Source organism: Bufo gargarizans, chromosome 2, assembly GCF_014858855.1.
Source record: "Bufo gargarizans isolate SCDJY-AF-19 chromosome 2, ASM1485885v1, whole genome shotgun sequence".
Taxonomy (NCBI): domain Eukaryota; kingdom Metazoa; phylum Chordata; class Amphibia; order Anura; family Bufonidae; genus Bufo; species Bufo gargarizans.
The window spans coordinates 569,033,441-569,051,040 of record NC_058081.1 but is presented as its reverse complement, the minus strand read 5'-3'; the positions used below and the strand labels follow the sequence as shown (position 1 = coordinate 569,051,040).

Here is a 17,600-nt window from a genome sequence, read left to right as displayed (position 1 = left end):
CAGACATATCAGGGTTAGCATATTTAAAGGGCATCTGTCAGCAGATTGGTATCTATGAAACTGGCTGACCTGTTGCATGTGTGCTTGGCAGCTGAAGGCATCTGTGTTGGTCCCATGTTACATAGTTAATACGGTTGAAAAAAGACATCCATCCATCAAGTTCAACCAAGGGATAGGTGGGGATGCAAATCCCAAAAGGAATTGAGACTCAGATTTCTACATGTTTTCATAAGCATTAATGTTTTTTATTTTTAAGAATTCGTCTAAACCCTTTTTGAAACTGACCACTGTTCCTGCTGTGACCACGTCCTGAGGAACTCTATTCCACAGATTCACAGTTCTTATAGTAAAGAAGCTTTGACGCCTCTGGAGACTGAACTTTTTCTTCTCCAGTCGGAGGCAGTGCCCCCTTGCAGGGCCGGCTCCAGGTTCATGTGGGCCCTTGGGCGAAAAAGCCTCAGTGGCCCCCCTGTGCTAAGACCCCCTGCAGACGAGCGTTCCTCCCGCAGCGAGTTCACATCGCAGAACCCAGCCTGACCTCCTAGCACTGATGGGATTCACATAGCATTATATTGATTTATGATGCTATGTAACCCCTAGAGTCCTGGAATGTATTAGATGATGCTAACAGCATTATGCCAGTGTTATCCAATACATTCCAGAACTTTAAGGGTTAAATCATAAATCATTATAATGCTATGTGACCTCTGGCAGCGCTGGGAGGTCAGGCCGGGTGCTGCGATGTGGACTTGCTGCAGGAGGAACGCTAGTCTGTAAGGGGCCTAAGGGCTCTTTCATACGAGCAGATGCTGTGCGGGTAATCAGCTGCGTGAAAGAGAGCCAAGCCCCGTCCCGGACAGCAGAGACACGGAGCATTAACATGATTGATAATGCTCTTTGCCTCTCTGTGATCATTTTACTACAAAATCACAGTGACAGCTGTATCTCACCGTGATTATATAGTAAAAATGTCACAGAGAAACACAGAGCATTATCAATCATGTTACTGCTCCGTGTCTCTGCTGTCCGGAGTGGGGCTTGGCTGTCTTTCATGCAGTGGATTACCCGCACGGCATCCGCTCGTATGAAAGAGCCCTTAGGCCTCATGCACACGGCCACTGTGCATCCGTTGCGGTCCCCAATGCACGGGCAACGTCCGTGCAGCGGCCGGGACGGATCCGGACCCATTCAACTTGAATGGGTCCGTTAACCGTCCGCCCCCGCAATTTTTTTTAATAAGTTCTATTTTATTGGGGTGCAGAGGCACGGCCAGAAACACCATGGAAGCACTCCATAGTGCTTCCGTGGGGTTCCGATCCATGCGTTCGTTCTGCATCTCTGTGATTGCGGACCCATTCAAGTGAATGGGTCTGCATCTGTGATGCGGAGTGCACATGGGCCGGTGCCCGTGTATTGCGTTGCGGACCTGCCGTATGCGGGCCGCAATACAGCCATGGGCACACAACACCTGTGTGCATGAGGCCTAAAACATAAACTCCTATAAGAAAATAATAATCAATAATACACTTTATTGGCAAAAATTCATAAGAGGAAAATTTCCTCTTATGAATTTTTGGCAATAAACTGTATAATTGATTTCATGCGTTCTGGTATTTTCTTATAGTTTACATTGTGTTTTAGGCCGAATGCACACTGCCGTGAGCGGTCCGTGGTATCCCGGCCTGGTATCCTGCTGAGAGCCAGGAGCGCACGGCGTCATTCGTTGCTGCTATGACGCCGTGCGCTTCATGCCACCGCTGCACTACAGCAATACACTAGTATAGATCATACAAGTGTATTACTGTAGTGCAGTGGCGGCATGAAGCGCACGGTGTCATAGCAACCAATGACTCCTTGTGCTCCTGCTCTCAGAAGGATGCCAGGCCGGGATACCACGGACCGCTCACGGCAGTGTGCATTCGGCCTTACAGGCATGTGTGCTGCTGATGCTGAGCAAGAGCAAAGCAAGTGCAACACATGGTAATTGTTCTTTATATAAATTTTGGCTCCTTTGAGCCTTTATTTAGGTGTTTTGGTGTAGACTAGTCTAGTGACACTGTAGATAGCCCAGCCCCCAGGCGGCAGGCCCCTCATGTCATACTACAAGAACTGATCTTAGTCTGTGTCTGTGAGTGTTTAGTGACAGTTTCTAACTTACTAGTTCACCTGAATTCTTCCTAAATTTAAACCGAGTCCAGCAGCAGCAGCATTCAGCTTTCCTCTGGGCTGGCCTGCCTGGGAGCCAGGTTTCCCGCTCTGGGCTCGGCTATGAGTCCTGTCTTCAAGTTCTGAATCTTCTGCTGCTGGCTGAGGGCGGGCTTACAGCAGTCAGACTCCGATGATGATCTGTGCGGCGTGCGCTGCTATGGAAACTGCCTGCAGTGCCTGGAGTCAGAAGATCATGTGAGAGAGGGGCCGGGCGGCGGGCGCTGCGCAGCATGAATGAACCTGTATGGCTGTATGTAAAAATGTGAAAGGGGCCGCCGCCGCGGAGACGAGTGGGCCCCCTAACTTACAGTGGGCCCCGGCACTTGCCCGGGTATGCCGGGTTCTGACGCCGGCCCTGCCCCCTTGTCTTTTGAGCACATTTTACATGCAACAGCTTTTCACAGTATTTTTTGTATGGCCCATTTATATATTTGTATAGGTTAATCATGTCTCTTCTCAAGACTAAATAGATTCAATTCTTTTAATCTTTTTTCATAACTAAGACCCTCCATTCCCCTTATCAGTTTAGTCGCTCTCCTCTGTAGTTTTTCCAGCTATAGTGCGTCCTTTCTATGTACTGGTGCCCAGAACTGAACTGCATATTCCAGATGAGGCCGCACCAACGCTTTGTAAAGTGGTAGTATTACATCCCTGCCCCGCAAGTCAATGCCTCACTTAATACATGACAATATCCTGCGAGCCTTAAAAGCAGCTGATTGACATTGTATGCTGTTATTTAATCTACCATCTACAAGGACACCCAAATCCTTCTCTATAAGTGACTCTCCCAGTGTTACATCCCCTAGGACATATGAAGCACAGAGATTATTACTACCAAGATGCATAACTTTACATTTATCCACATTGAACCTCATTTGCCAAGTTGATGCCCAATCACTCAGAGTGTTCAAGTCAGCTTGTAGTTTATTGACATCTACCATAGACGGTACAGTACTACAGTACATAGCTTGGTGTCATCTGCAAAAATAGATATGGTGCTATCAATCCCCTCCTCAATATCAATAATAAATAAATTCAATAATAAAGTTCATATATGCCCACATTGCTGAGAAAAATGACGTTTTAATATATGCAAATCAGTCTCTAGGAGCAATGGGGGCGTTGCCATTACTCCTAGAGGCTCTGCTCTCTCTGAAACTGCCACACCCTCTCCACTTTGATTGACAGGGCCAGGCGTTATAATGTTTTCACTGGCTGGCCCAATCAACATGCAGAGGGCAGAGCAGATGCAGAGAGAGCAGAGCCTCTTGGAGTAACGATAATGCCCCCATTGCTCTGAGAACCTAATTTACATATATTAAAATAGAATTTTTCCCAGCAACGCGGGCACATATGAACATGGGAACAACACAGAAGTCTTCAGCTGCCAAGTGCACATGGAACAGGTCAGCTGGTTTCATAGGTACAAATCTGCTGACAGATGGCCTTTAAGGTCTTGCCCATATAGTATATTCATTCTACAGTTGTCTATTGTTTTAAAGGAATATTACTTTGCATTGATAGGATGAGTCATTAATGCTTGTTTGGTGGGGGTCTGACCACTAGTGATGAGCGGCATAGGCAATATTTGAATTTGCAATATTTCCTTGAATTTGAGGCCTAATATTCACCATAAATTCGCAAATTCGAGAATTCGTCATTATTTTCTTGATTGCAAAAATCGGCAATGTAATATGCGCGTACTGCACACGCAATACAAGCGTGGCTCACTTTTGCATTTTTCAAGCTGCCAGAAGTTTCCTGAGACTGGAGAAAATGGTTGGTAGCAACTTTTGTGACTGTGAGGAAGAACAATAGCTTTATATGCAAATAGAGTGTTCCAATATTTTATCAGGTCTGAGTAGATATTACTGAAGGATCCAGATGAAAGCACAGAGCACAGCAATGGCACTGCTCTCTCTCTCTCTCTCTCAGAACTGCAAAAAACTGCAGAAAATGGCTGCTGGGGAGGTTCTTATATAGTAAAGGGTAGGCAACCTTCCTATTGGTTGCTAGGGATGTTGCTAAGATTTGACAAAGACATTGCAGCCTTCTCATTGGCCCACAAGCAAGAAGCAGGGAGGGATCAGTAGTACTGAAGATTACAAAGATATAGCACTATATTCTACATCTTCGCGAATTCTCGAAGTGCCGATATTCACAATAAAAATTTGCGATTCGATTATTCGCGAGCAACACTACTGACCACCAGGAACCAAGCTGATCAGCACAGTGCTTACTGGACCACTGCACCCTTCATTGTCTACAACAGTCCCGCAGCCCATTCAATTCACTGCTGTTGGGCTGAACTGCAGTACCAGGTGCAAGTCTCCCAAGTGGACAAACCACTGTGCCTGTGTAAATGATAAAGGGGAAGGGGTGCTCCAGCAAGCACTGTGCTGCTCAGCCTGGGTTCTGGGGGTGAAGCACTGTTTCTATTCTATTGTGCTAATCAGCATCTGTTGGAACCCCACCAATAAAACATCTGATGATAGCCCATCAATGTTGAAAAACTCTTGGAAAACTCTCTTAAGGTTCCATTCACACGTCCACAACGTGTTTTGCGGATCCACGGATCCGCAAAACACGGACAGCAGCAATGTGCGTTCCGCGTTTTGCGGACCACACATTGCCAGCACTAATAGAATATGCCTGTTCTTGTCCGCAATTGCGGACAAGAATAAGACATGTTCTATTTTTTTGCGGAACGGAAGTGTGGATCCGCAATTCCGTGTCCTGGCAGCACATCGTGCTGCCCCATAGAAATGAATGGTTCCGCCATTCCGTTCCGCAAAATGCGGAACGAAATTGCGGACATGTTAATGGAGCCTAAATCTTTAGCTGCTTAACACTTACTGTCTTATATACAGGCCAATTGTCCCTTGCAGGGGCTGTGCAGAATCCGCTCCTGTGCTCAGGTAGGGCCTCGGAAATGTCAGTATCATTAGCAGTGCCATTGATGTTTGGGGAAGGAAGGAAGGAAGAAGTATTTCTACAGGAGCAAGGATACAAGTTGACTGATGAGTTTTCATGGATTTTCTGATTTTTCATCCAGTCTTCAGGGGCAAACCAACCACAGCAACTCATCTGGAACACAAGAGGTTGAACCCAGCTATAAAAGGAGTTAAAGTAATGCTAACTGTATACATTTCAGATCCAGATTTTTTTTTTATGAAAGAAAGAAAAAACATGTTAAAATAAAGATCTAATGACAACAGTTTCACCTCAATTAACATAATTATTTAAATATATTGTTACATTTTAATTCCTGACCATTGAAAATAAACATGACTACTGATTGCAGTGCTCAGTAACCTGATGCCTCAGACATCCCTTGTTGTCCAACACAATCATGATCTCCAGTGGTTTTGTTGCAGTGTCTATTATCCCAGTGGATCTTGAAATCGCCTACACAGATAGGCTCCATTCACACATCCGTAATAATGGTTCCGCATCCGTTCCGCAAATTTGCGGAACGGGTGCGGAACCATTCATACTCTATGGGGAGGGAATGGATGCGGAGAGCACACTATGTGCTCTCTGCATCCGCATTTCCAGAGCATACCCCTGATCTTCCGGTCCACGGCTCCCGAAAAAAATAGAACATGTTCTATTCTTTCCGCAATTGTGGAAAAGAATAGGCATTTCTATAGGGGTGCCGGCCGGGTGTATTGCGGATCCGCAATGCACTATGGATGTTTGCGAATTGACCCTAACGGTTCATTCACACGATCATATTTTTGTCTCTGCTTCCAATCCGCACCTAATGATTTCAATCGTGCCTCAAAAAATACGGATTGCACACCTCGTGCTGTCTGCATTTGTATGTCTGTTCTTCAGCTCTGCGAAAAAGATAGAACATGTCCTATTCTTGTCAGTTTTGTGGAGCAATTCAGAACATGCCACCCACTCCCTAAGAAACATTTACAGCTGCTTCCAAACCAACTACCTGCCTTTCATTTTAAATGAATAATTTTTTTTTATTAAGCAATTTTTTAAAATTTTTGGACTACATAGTACAAACCGGATTCCCAAAAAGTTGGGACACTATACAAATCGTGAATAAAAACTGAATGCAATGATGTGGAGGTGCCAACTTCTAATATTTTATTCAGAATAGAACATAAATCACGGAACAAAAGTTTAAACTGAGAAAATGTACCATTTTAAGGGAAAAATATGTTGAATCAGAGTTTCATGGTGTCAACAAATGCCCAAAAAGTTGTGACAAGGCCATTTTCACCACTGTGTGGCATCTCCCCTTCTTCTTACAACACTCAACAGACGTCTGGGGACCGAGGAGACCAGTTTCTCAAGTTTGGAAATAGGAATGCTCTCCCATTCTTGTCTAATAGAGGCCTCTAACTGTTCAATCGTCTTGGGCCTTCTTTGTTGCACCTTCCTCTTTATGATGCGCCAAATGTTCTCTATACGTGAAAGATCTGGACTGCAGACTGGCCATTTCAGTGCCCGGATCCTTCTCCTACGCAGCCATGATGTTGTGATTGATGCAGAATGTGGTCTGGCATTATCTTGTTGAAAAATGCAGGGTCTTCCCTGAAAGAGATGACGTCTGGATGGTGGCATATGTTGTTCTAGAACCTGAATATATTTTTCTGCATTGATGGTGCCTTTCCAGACATGCAAGCTGCCCATGCCACACGCACTCATGCAACCCCATACCATCAGAGATGCAGGCTTCTGAACTGAGCGTTGATAACAACTTGGGTTGTCCTTGTCCTCTTTGGTCCGGATGACATGGCGTCCCAAATTTCTAAAAAGAACTTTGAATCGTGACTCGTCTGACCACAGAACAGTCTTCCATTTTGCCACACTCCATTTTAAATGATCCCTGGCCCAGTGAAAACGCCTGAGCTTGTGGATCTTGCTTAGAAATGGCTTCTTCTTTGCACTGTAGAGTTTCAGCTGGCAACGGCGGATGGCACGGTGGATTGTGTTCACTGACAATGGTTTCTGGAAGTATTCCTGAGCCCATTCTGTGATTTCCTTTACAGTAGCATTCCTGTTTGTGGTGCAGTGTCGTTTAAGGGCCCGGAGATCACGGGCATCCAGTATGGTTTTACGGCCTTGACCCTTACGCACAGAGATTGTTCCAGATTCTCTGAATCTTCGGATGATGTTATGCACAGTTGATGATGATAGATGCAAAGTCTTTGCAATTTTTTCGCTGGGTAACACCTTTCTGATATTGCTCCACTATCTTTCTGCGCAACATTGTGGGAATTGGTAAACCTCTACCCATCTTGGCTTCTGAGAGACACTGCCACTCTGAGAAGCTCTTTTTATACCCAATCATGTTGCCAATTGACCTAATTAGTGTTAATTGGTCTTTCAGCTCTTCGTTATGCTCAAATTTACTTTTTCCAGCCTCTTATTGCTACTTGTCCCAACTTTTTGGGGATTTGTTGACACCGTGAAAATTTGAATCAACGTATTTTTCCTTTAAAATGATACATTTACTCGGATTAAACGTTTGATCTGTCATCTACGTTCTATTACAAATAAAATATTGATATTTGCCATCTCCACATCATTGCTTTCAGTTTTTATTCACAATTTGTTTAGTGTCCCAACTTTTTGGGAATCCGGTTTGTATAAACAAGGTGACATTATATGACACTATCTCATAAGAAGTCATTGATGATGTATATCTGCTAGTGAATTGGTCGGATGAAATAGGTCCTTGTCATTGAAGATAACTGAATGGTGTGGTGTATTTTGGTGATGGGTTTTGATATCACCTAGTAACCATAAAGTGATGTCAAATAAAACGGTATAAATACACATAAGTATGATACATAAACACCATGGAGACATTTAGAGAGTAATTGGAGGATCATTTCATGGATTTTGGGTCCAGCTACTCCATAAATTTACATATTAGGGTTAAGTTTTACAGCTGCTACAAGATCTGGTTCTTAGGGAAGCCAGCCATACACATTCAATCTCCCTTTGGATTCCACCATAAACATACATGTGTGCCTAAAACATTTGCACAGTACTGTCTGCACACGTTTGGTTCAGTTGAATGTGTCTTCAGTGGGGAGAGAGGAGAAGCATTTGGCAGCGGCTTATCGCCTGAGAGAACAAAAAGATTGGGCAAAATGATTCACTTTGCCCAATCATTCTCTCCCCCGACATCATCTGTAGGGGCAGATTTGGGAACTCCCTATACACAGTGGACTGGCAGCCAAATTCGCCATTCTTGGCAGGTTCGGTCCACAATACACTAATGTGTATGGGTTTTTCCAGTGCCTTCTAACGATCCATTTAATGCAGTATTTGGGCAGAGACTGCTTTCGGGTTTGATTGAATCTGCCTACTTACCTTAGGCTTTATTGCAGAGCCCTAATTATTAAAACCATCTTGAGGGATCACAAACAATACATGGAAGGTACAGAGGAACTGGGGAGTAAATAAGGCTAGGCATAGTTCTTGTTTACTTCTGGATGCAGGAAGACCAAGCAACAAGTAGTGATGAAGAACACAATACAACCACTAGGTGTAAAAGAGACAGGAGGCAGCTATACAGGGCGCAGAGGTACCATTTGCATCAGTCCCTAGTGCCTGAAGGTGCGGAAAGGCCCTTCTGCCATATACAGTCCTGATCAAAAGTTTAAGACCACTTGAATAATGGCAAAAAAATCATATTTTACATTGTTGGATCTTAACAAGGTTCCAAGTAGAGCTTCAACATGCAACAAGAAGAAATGAAAGTGAGACAAAACATTTTTTGAGCATTCAATTAATTGAAAATAACGATTAAACTGAAACAGGCTGTTTTTCAGCTGATCCAAAATTTAGGACCACATGCCTTTAAAAGGCCAAATCTGTTCAAAGATGTGGATTCATTGTCATTTTTCTGTCAGGTAGTCACACGTTGTGATGGCAAAGGCAAAAAAAACTCTCCCTTTTTGAACGCGGTCGGGTTGTTATACTGCATAAGCAGGGTCTATCACAGCGTGCCATCGCTGCTGAGGTGGGACGCTGTAAGACAGTCATTTCGAATTTCTTAAATGATCCTGAGGGTTATGGAACAAAAAAGTAAAGTGGAAGACCCCAAAAAATTTCATTAGCACTGAGCCGGAGGATCCAATTGGCTGTCCGTCAAGACACTGGAGGATCCTCGACGCAAATTAAGGCCCTTACTGGTGCTAACTGCAGCCCCATAACCATCAGACGGCATCTGAGACTGAAGGGCTTCAAAAACAAAAAATGTCTTCAAAGACCTTGTCTCTTTGAACGCCACAGAACTGCTCGTTTGGACTTTGCAAGAGAGCACCAAACATGGGACATTCAAAGGTGGAAGAAAGTTTTATTCTCTGATGAGAAAAAATTTAACCTTGATGGTCCTGATGGTTTCCAACGTTACTGGCATGACAAGCAGATCCCACCTGAGATGTTTTCTACGCGCCACAGTGGAGGGGGCGCCATAATGGTCTGGGGTGCTTTTTCTTTCAGTGGAACAATGGAGCTTCAGGAAGTGCAGGGGCGTCAAACGGCCGCTGGCTCTGTCCAGATGTTGCAGAGAGCATTCCTCATGACTGAGGGCCCTCGTCTGTGTGGTAACGACTGGGTTTTTCAACAGGACAACGCTACAGTACACAATGCCCGCAGGACAAGGGACTTCTTCCAGGAGAATAACATTACTCTTTTGGCCCATCCTGAGTGCTCCCCTGATCTAAATCCAATTGAGAACCTTTGGGGATGGATGGCAAGGGAAGTTTACAAAAATGGACAACAGTTCCAGACAGTAGATGGCCTTCGTGCGGCCATCTTCACCACTTGGAGAAATGTTCCCACTCACCTCATGGAAACGCTTGCATCAAGCATGCCGAAACAAATTTTTTAAGTGATAAACAATAACGGCGGAGCTACTCATTACTGAGTTTATGTTTGGAAGTTGGATTTCTGTTTTGGGGGGGGTTTAGTTTTTTTTGGGAGGTGTGGTCCTAAACTTTTGATCAGCTGAAAAACAGCCTGTTTCAGTTTATTCGTTGTTTTCATTAAATTGAATGCTCAAAAAATGTTTTGTCTCACTCCTATTTCTTCTTGTTGCATGTTGAAGCTCTACTTGGAACCTTGTTAAGATCCAACAATGTAAAATATGATTTTTTTGCCATTATTCAAGTGGTCTTAAACTTTTGATCAGGACTGTAAATGGCACATGGTAGATGTCGGAGCAGATTTGACAGGGCTTAGTTAGGCATAGTTATTGCCATGAAGAAAATTTTATGAATAGGAGAACTATAACAGATGCAGTGGTACAGAAGATAATATAGACATATTAGACACTCAACTGAAATGTGTAATGGCTCAGGCAATATTATCAATTACTCAAAAGTTTATCCCAAAATACCTGCTCCTGTGCAAAATCCAAACCTTCCTGAAGTTCTGTTTGGTTTGTGAAAATCCCATAGTTCTTGATAATATTTTCCACGTATTTTCCGACTGCTAGATTCAACTGGAGAAAGAATTAAAAAAACATGACCATAAGTAAAAGAATAATAAGCATTTCATGAAATAAAAAAAATAACCAAAATTTTACTCTAGCTGTCACAGTGATGGGCAAACTGCGACCCTCCATCTGTTGAAAAACTACAAATCCCATCATGCCCTGCTGTAGGCTGATAGCTGTAGGCAGACTGGGCATACTGGGAGTTGTAGTTTTACAACAGCTGGAGAGCCGCAGTTTGCCCATCTTGCTAGCATAAAGCCTAAGAAGTCGCTCATGATTGCCGGTGGACCATTTGCAGAATACAGGATGTTGTAAGTATCTGAAATATTCTGCTGATTGTGCTTGAAGAGCATGTTGGGACTTGGGTTTTGAAGGAGCTAAGAATATTAAAAGGGTATTCCGGTTACCATAAATATAACTTATGTTTTAGACTAATTCATCATCAATACTTGCCTAATATAATGTAAAGTTCACATATTTACAGTTCAGTAGTTATAAAAGTAGTTTTCGTCCTCTCCTACTCAGTGTTTCCTCATAAATTACCATGGGATCGACTTGCAGTTCTGAACCTTTGTTAGGTTGAGCATGCTCAGTGTGTTGCTATCAGTTCTCTCACTAAATGTCTTGTGAAACAAAGGGAGTGTTAGTGTGCTGGTGATCACTGAGAAGAGGGGGTGTGACCGGACTGTGATATCATGAAAAGAAAATTAATCAAAAAGAAAATCAAAAGGTAATTCGAAATGACTATTCCAATGGCCTATGATTGTAGGAGGGTAGGCAGACGTATCATAAACATTGGATAGGGGCGATGTCCCTGATACTGGCCCTATCTCTGCCTCCCTGCCTGCAAGCGGAATAGCCGCCCGATAGGGGCGATCCCGTGTCTCGTGCCTCCTAATGGCCCTAAGATAACCCTGACACGGGGAAGTATTCCAACTATGTGGAATGGTGGCCCTAAATATGGACTTGGACTAATATAAGTACCAAAAATAACAACCAGATATAGTGCCCCAGGTGGGTTGACAAGAACCACCCAATACCGTATAATAGGGCCATTAAGAGGCACGATATCGCCCCTAACGGGGAGGGCTATTCCGTTTGAAACATAGAAACATAGAATGTGTCGGCAGATAAGAACCATTTGGCCAAATCTAGTCTGCCCAATATATCTGAATCCTATGAATAGTCCCTGGCCCTATCTTATATGAAGGATAGCCTTATGCCTATCCCATGCATGCTTAAACTCCTTCACTGTATTTGCCGCTACCACTTCTGCAGGAAGGCTATTCCATGCATCCACTACTCTCTCAGTAAAGTAATACTTCCTTATATTACTTTTAAACCTTTGCCCCTCTAATTTAAAACTGTGTCCTCTTGTGGTAGTTTTTCTTCTTTTAAATATGCTCTCCTCCTTTACCGAGTTGATTCCCTTTATGTATTTAAAAGTTTCTATCATATCCCCTCGGTCTCTTCTTTCTTCCAAGCTATACATGTTAAGGTCCTTTAATCTTTCCTGGTATGCAGGCAGGGCGGCAGAGATAGGACCAGTATCAGGGACATCGCCCCTATCCAATGTTTATGATACGTCTGCTTATCCTCCTACAATCATAGGCCATTGGAATAGTCATTTCGCATTAGCTTTTTATTTTATTTTTGATTTCTTTTCTTTTCATTGTACTAAGGGTGCATTGGTTTTTACTATTAAATTATTAAAGGTTACTTTTAGAATAGTGGTCTTCCTGTGAGCCCTAGTAATATTACCACATTCTACTATAATCCCCCTGGACAGGGTTGTGTCCTTTCTGTGAATTTCAGACTGTAATATCAGGCAGCCAATCAATAAACATCAACACTCACAGCAGGAAAACTAGGGATTGTGGGGATTGTAGTTTTGTGAGCGAAGATCAGGCGCCATGATACGCTGTGTGTTGCAGGCTCACACAGGAGCTAGACAAATGGATTGCAAGGTAACTTGAAACTCTGGTTATAGGTATGGGTTCTGGTTGGGTCACAGGTTGCAGCCTTAATGCAGTTTTTCAAAAATTAAGTTACTTTACCGGAATACCCCTTTAACTGCTTATAATGAAATTCAGCAATAATCCATAGTATCTCACTGGGATCTATCGTGATCCGAAGTTAGGTGTCCACAGGTTTCAGTTATATCTAAAAAAGCATATAGCGCACAAAGCATGTTACTACTTACGGATGACCGCTGTGTGTATGCCAGCACACCCACAGTAATCTGAGCGGCAAAGAGCAAAAGAAGGAATGCAAAATACTGAAAAAGAGGTGAGAAAAAACTAATTGCCGTTAACACTGCAACAATATGTACACAACAGTCATAAATATGAATAAAACTATTTGCCTTGACCATAGCAGGATCCTCCATCAGAGACATTGTCCTCAATCTGAGAGATTAAAAGCCATCTGTCAGCAGATTTGTACCTGTGACACTGGCTGACCTGTTACATGTGCACTGGGCAGCTGAAGACATCTGTGTTGGTCCCATGTCCATATGTGCCCGCTTTGTTAAAAAAAAAAGTGGCAGCACTTTGATTGACTGGGGCAGGCAGGTGTGATGATGCTTACACTGCCTGGCCCTGTCAATCAAAGTGCAGAGGTCGTTGCATAGCTCATTTACATATATTAAAACTTCATTTTTCTCAGCAATGCGGGCACATAGGAACATGGGACCAACACAGATGTCTTCAGCTGCCCAGTGCACATGTAACAGGTCAGCCAGGTACAAATCTGCTGACAGATGCCCTTTAAATTACCTAAGTCTGTCTGTCCCTGTGTATAGACAGTCTATTACTAGTTACCCCTGTCTATGATCACTGAGAACGGAGTGGCTGTCAAATGACAGCTGCTTCCTCTTTACCTCATGGCACTGGCAACAGATATTTTAGGTGATCGGCCCAAAGCAATTCGTACCAGTGATGAACTGGTGTTAAACCCTGATAAACATTATTATGAGCCCCTTGTCAACATCGCAGTTAGGCAATTATAACACATCATTTTAGTGGCATCGGAGCTTTTGCATTTTTTGCACCTGCGTTTTTTGCTGCATTTACTCCAGTTAGCTAAAGTTCTATGAAAAATCTGACATGGAGGACAAACGATTCATTGGATGATGATTTTTGCCTATCTTGCTTCTTAACAAAAATGCAACATGCTGGAGATCCTGGTGTTTTTTGGAAAAATGCCAAGAAGAAAACACTAGAGGTAAAAGACACTGAGGGGCATTCAGTGAAGTTTTTACGCCATTATTGTGGTGTAAAAATATGTAATATTTGCATCATAATTTGTGACTTTTTCTGCTTTGGCTCTGGAATACCCACTTCTCCAACCCCAGCGCTCTCCTGCCCTACAGGTGGGAGCCCTTCTTCTGCCATCTGCTTTTCCTCCTTTTCCACATGATCTAATATTGATGAGAATAGGTCATCAGGAACATCCAGGGCCTTCTCTCTCTGCATCTTGCTGACTTTTCTAGGAAGTCAAGTCAGCAAAAGATGAGAATGGTTATCATTAAGACCTGTCCCCCCTAAGGCGGACAAAAAACACAGTTGTGTGCATGAGCCCTTAAGGAGAACATAGCCTTTGTTGCTTTTCATCCTGCCTGACAACTGAAAATTATTATTACTTTAGGCAGTATGTTTTACCTGCACTAGGTTTTCTTTTTTGTTTTGTTTTTTAGAAATCATTGAATATATCTCCACTAATATATGCATTTGGATAATCGATGCATAAAGATGATGTAAGCGCCAGCATTCAAACACTGGGAAATGACTCTGTCCTGACAACGCCCGTACACCCTGCTGTACAGACCTAATCCATGTTACATTTACAGCAGATACGGTATGTTCACATTATGTCCTTTATGAAGTTCCTGCTCATGATATCAGAAGAAGGAGCTCTACGGATAATCGTGAACAGGGAGAACAATATAGTCATTAATATAAAATGAGGGCAGGATAATGATGTGATTAATTATAAAATAAATGGGGTAGGGTGTCACCACTGTATTCTGCTCTCCAACAGAACATGCCATTGAAGAAAGCCACCTGTCTTTGATCTTTCATATTTGCCTTTTTTTTTCTAAAAGATGACATGCATTAATGATGATTTTGAAGTCTTACCACTATAGGTGTCTATAGGGAAAGGAAGGGAAATGGTATTAAGGGGAACCTCTCACCACGAAGTTCACTGTTAAACCAGGTACAGTGGCTTGTAGGCCTAGCTCAGCTGAACATATTAGCAATCCACTGCTTCATTCTGGAGAAAAAAGAATTCTTAATCCATATGCAAATGAGCTGATAAGTGCACCAAGAGCAGGCCCAAACCACGCTGTGCACCCTTGCTCCTCCAGCTTCCTCTGTCAACCCCTCCCTCTCCTTCTTGACTGACAAGACCAGGCGAGATGACTATGGAAGAACCTTGTTCTGTCAATCAAGAAGGAGCAGGAGGGGTTGGCAAAATAAACAGGAGGAGCACGGGTGCACAGTGTAGTTTAAGCCCACCCTCAGTGCACTTACCTGCTCATTTACATACCTTTACTTTTTCTGGTGCCAGTGTTTTACAGACCGCTAATTGTGGTCCACAACATGGGCATGACGGCCATTCGGTCGTGTGAATAAGCCCTTAGAGTAATATTCCAGGAAAGATGGACACAATATGGCTGCACAATGGCTATGACCCGTTTAGGGTCTTCGAAATTCTGAGTTGTCCGGCACCCCATTAGGCCCTGCCGTAGGCATAACACAGTAGGTATGGTTTCTTGGAGTGTTCCTCTAAATACAGGTGAAACTTAGAATATTGTGCAAAAGTCCATTGATTTCAGTAATGCAAATTAAAAGGAATTGTATTAATGCAGCTTAAAATTCGAATTTTGTGAAAAGGTTCAATATTCTAGGCTCAAAGTGTCACACTCTAGTCAGCTAATTAATCAATACCCTCTAAGCAAAGAGTACCTCAAAATTGTGACTTTGGGGTTTCATAAGCTGTAAGCCATAATCATCCAAATTATAACAAATAAATGCTTGAAATATCTCGCTTTGCATGTAATGAGTCTATCTCATTTGCCCAATATTCTAATTTTTCGAGTTTCACCTGTATACTACTATAAGTTATAAATTCTGGAGAAGACAAACATGTCTTTCAATATCAGGGGTTCTGATCGTACATGTTCTCTTGCGCTTAAGGGCATTGATCAGTTTGTTGCTGAGTTTAGACGCTCAGTTTCTTGCTTTGAATTATAATGAGCTAACACCCGTGAACAGAGCATGAAATCATTTATCAGATCTTGTAATCATTAGGTTACTTTCACACTCGCGTTTGGTGCGGATCCGTCATGGAACTGCACAAACGCATCCGTTCAGATAATACAACCGCCTGCATCCGTTCAGAACAGATGCGTTTATATTATCTTTAACATAGCCAAAACGGATCCGTCTTGAACACCATTGAAAGTCAATGGAGGAAGGATCCGTTTTCTATTGTGCCAGATTGTGTCAGTGAAAACGGATCCGTCCCCATTGACTTACATTGCGTGTCAGGACGGACGTTTGGCTCAGTTTCATCAGACAGACACCTAAACTCTGCAAGCAGCGTTTTGGTGTCCGCCTCCGAAGCGGAATGGAGACGGAACGGAGGCAAACTGATGCATTCTGAGCGGATCCTTATCCATTCAGAATGCATTAAGGGTAAAACTGATCCGTTTTGAACCGCTTGTGAGAGCCCTGAACAGATCTCACAAACGGAAACCAAAACACCAGTGTGAAAGTTAAGCACTTGCTCATTTATACAGCAGCCAAGATGGCAGACGTACCCAGCACTTGTAGACAGGCAGCACTATTGCCAGAGGCTATAGAAAGTAGGTTAAAGAGGACTCATCACCTCTCATGACATGTCTGTCTTAGTAACTACATGTATTCCCAATGAAATAACAATTCTAGTGCATCAGTACATAACTCATTGTACTATTCCTCTGTTATACCTAGAAATCTGTCAATGAATTAACAACTGGGTGTTACCGCCATGCCAAATAGGTGTATCCTTATAAACTCTGACACCAGTAGCACTAATTAGATTGTGGGGACACACCTTCAACTGGTATTACCTGGTGGTCAATTTATTCGTACAATTGTAGGAGTAATAACAGAGATATGGCACAATAGTACAGTTGTAAGAAAAGATTATCTCAAATTCTTACATTATGAGTAGAGATGGCCTTGCGGTTCGCCCGGCAGTCGTTTCGCGGTGAACTTTGCTCGTTCGCGATTCACTGAACATGCGAACATGTGGCAATATTCGCACGTGCCATATTTTTTTGCATAGCGCCGAAATTTGACCCATGACAGATCCATCAGGTGGGACAGGACAGCTAATTGAGACGTTTCAGCACATGGACACACACCCTACCCTATAACAGAACCCGATCTGGCAGCCATTTTACATTATGTGTTTTGCCAGTGTAGGGAGAGGTTTAATTTTAGAGCAGGGACAGTAAGGCCTCCTGCACACGACCGTTGTGTGCACCCGTGGCCGTTGTGCCGTTTTCCGTTTTTTTTCGCGGACCCATTGACTTTCAATGGGTCCGTGGAAAAATCGGAAAATGCACCGTTTTGCAGCCGAGGCCGTGATCCGTGTATCCTGTCCGTCAAAAAAATATGACCTGTCCTATTTTTTTGACGGACAACGGTTCACGGACCCATTCAAGTCAATGGGTCCGTGAAAGAACACGGATGCACACAAGATTGGCATCCGTGTCCGTGATCCGTGGCCGTAGGTTGCTTTCATACAGACGGATCCGAAGATCCGTCTGCATAAAAGCTTTTTCTGATCTAAGTTTTCACTTCGTGAAAACTCATTTCCGACAGTATATTCTAACACAGAAGCGTTCCCATGGTGATGG

At 43.2% G+C, this 17,600-nt stretch overlaps 1 protein-coding gene across 2 annotated transcripts in view; it reads right to left on the bottom strand.

Moving 5' to 3' along the window:
* The window catches only part of LOC122928650 (leukocyte antigen CD37-like), a 105,973-nt gene that overhangs the window by 11,834 nt on the left and 76,539 nt on the right, over positions 1-17,600 (bottom strand). Inside the window, exons 5-7 of one of the 2 annotated variants that reach the window (XM_044281697.1) lie at positions 12,891-12,965; positions 10,589-10,693; positions 5,065-5,295 (exon numbers count right to left, since the gene is read on the bottom strand). In XM_044281697.1, coding sequence (XP_044137632.1) covers positions 5,065-5,295; positions 10,589-10,693; positions 12,891-12,965 — 411 coding nt within the window. The remainder of the gene's footprint in view (positions 1-5,064; positions 5,296-10,588; positions 10,694-12,890; positions 12,966-17,600) is intronic. The other variant, XM_044281698.1, reaches the window with a different exon arrangement.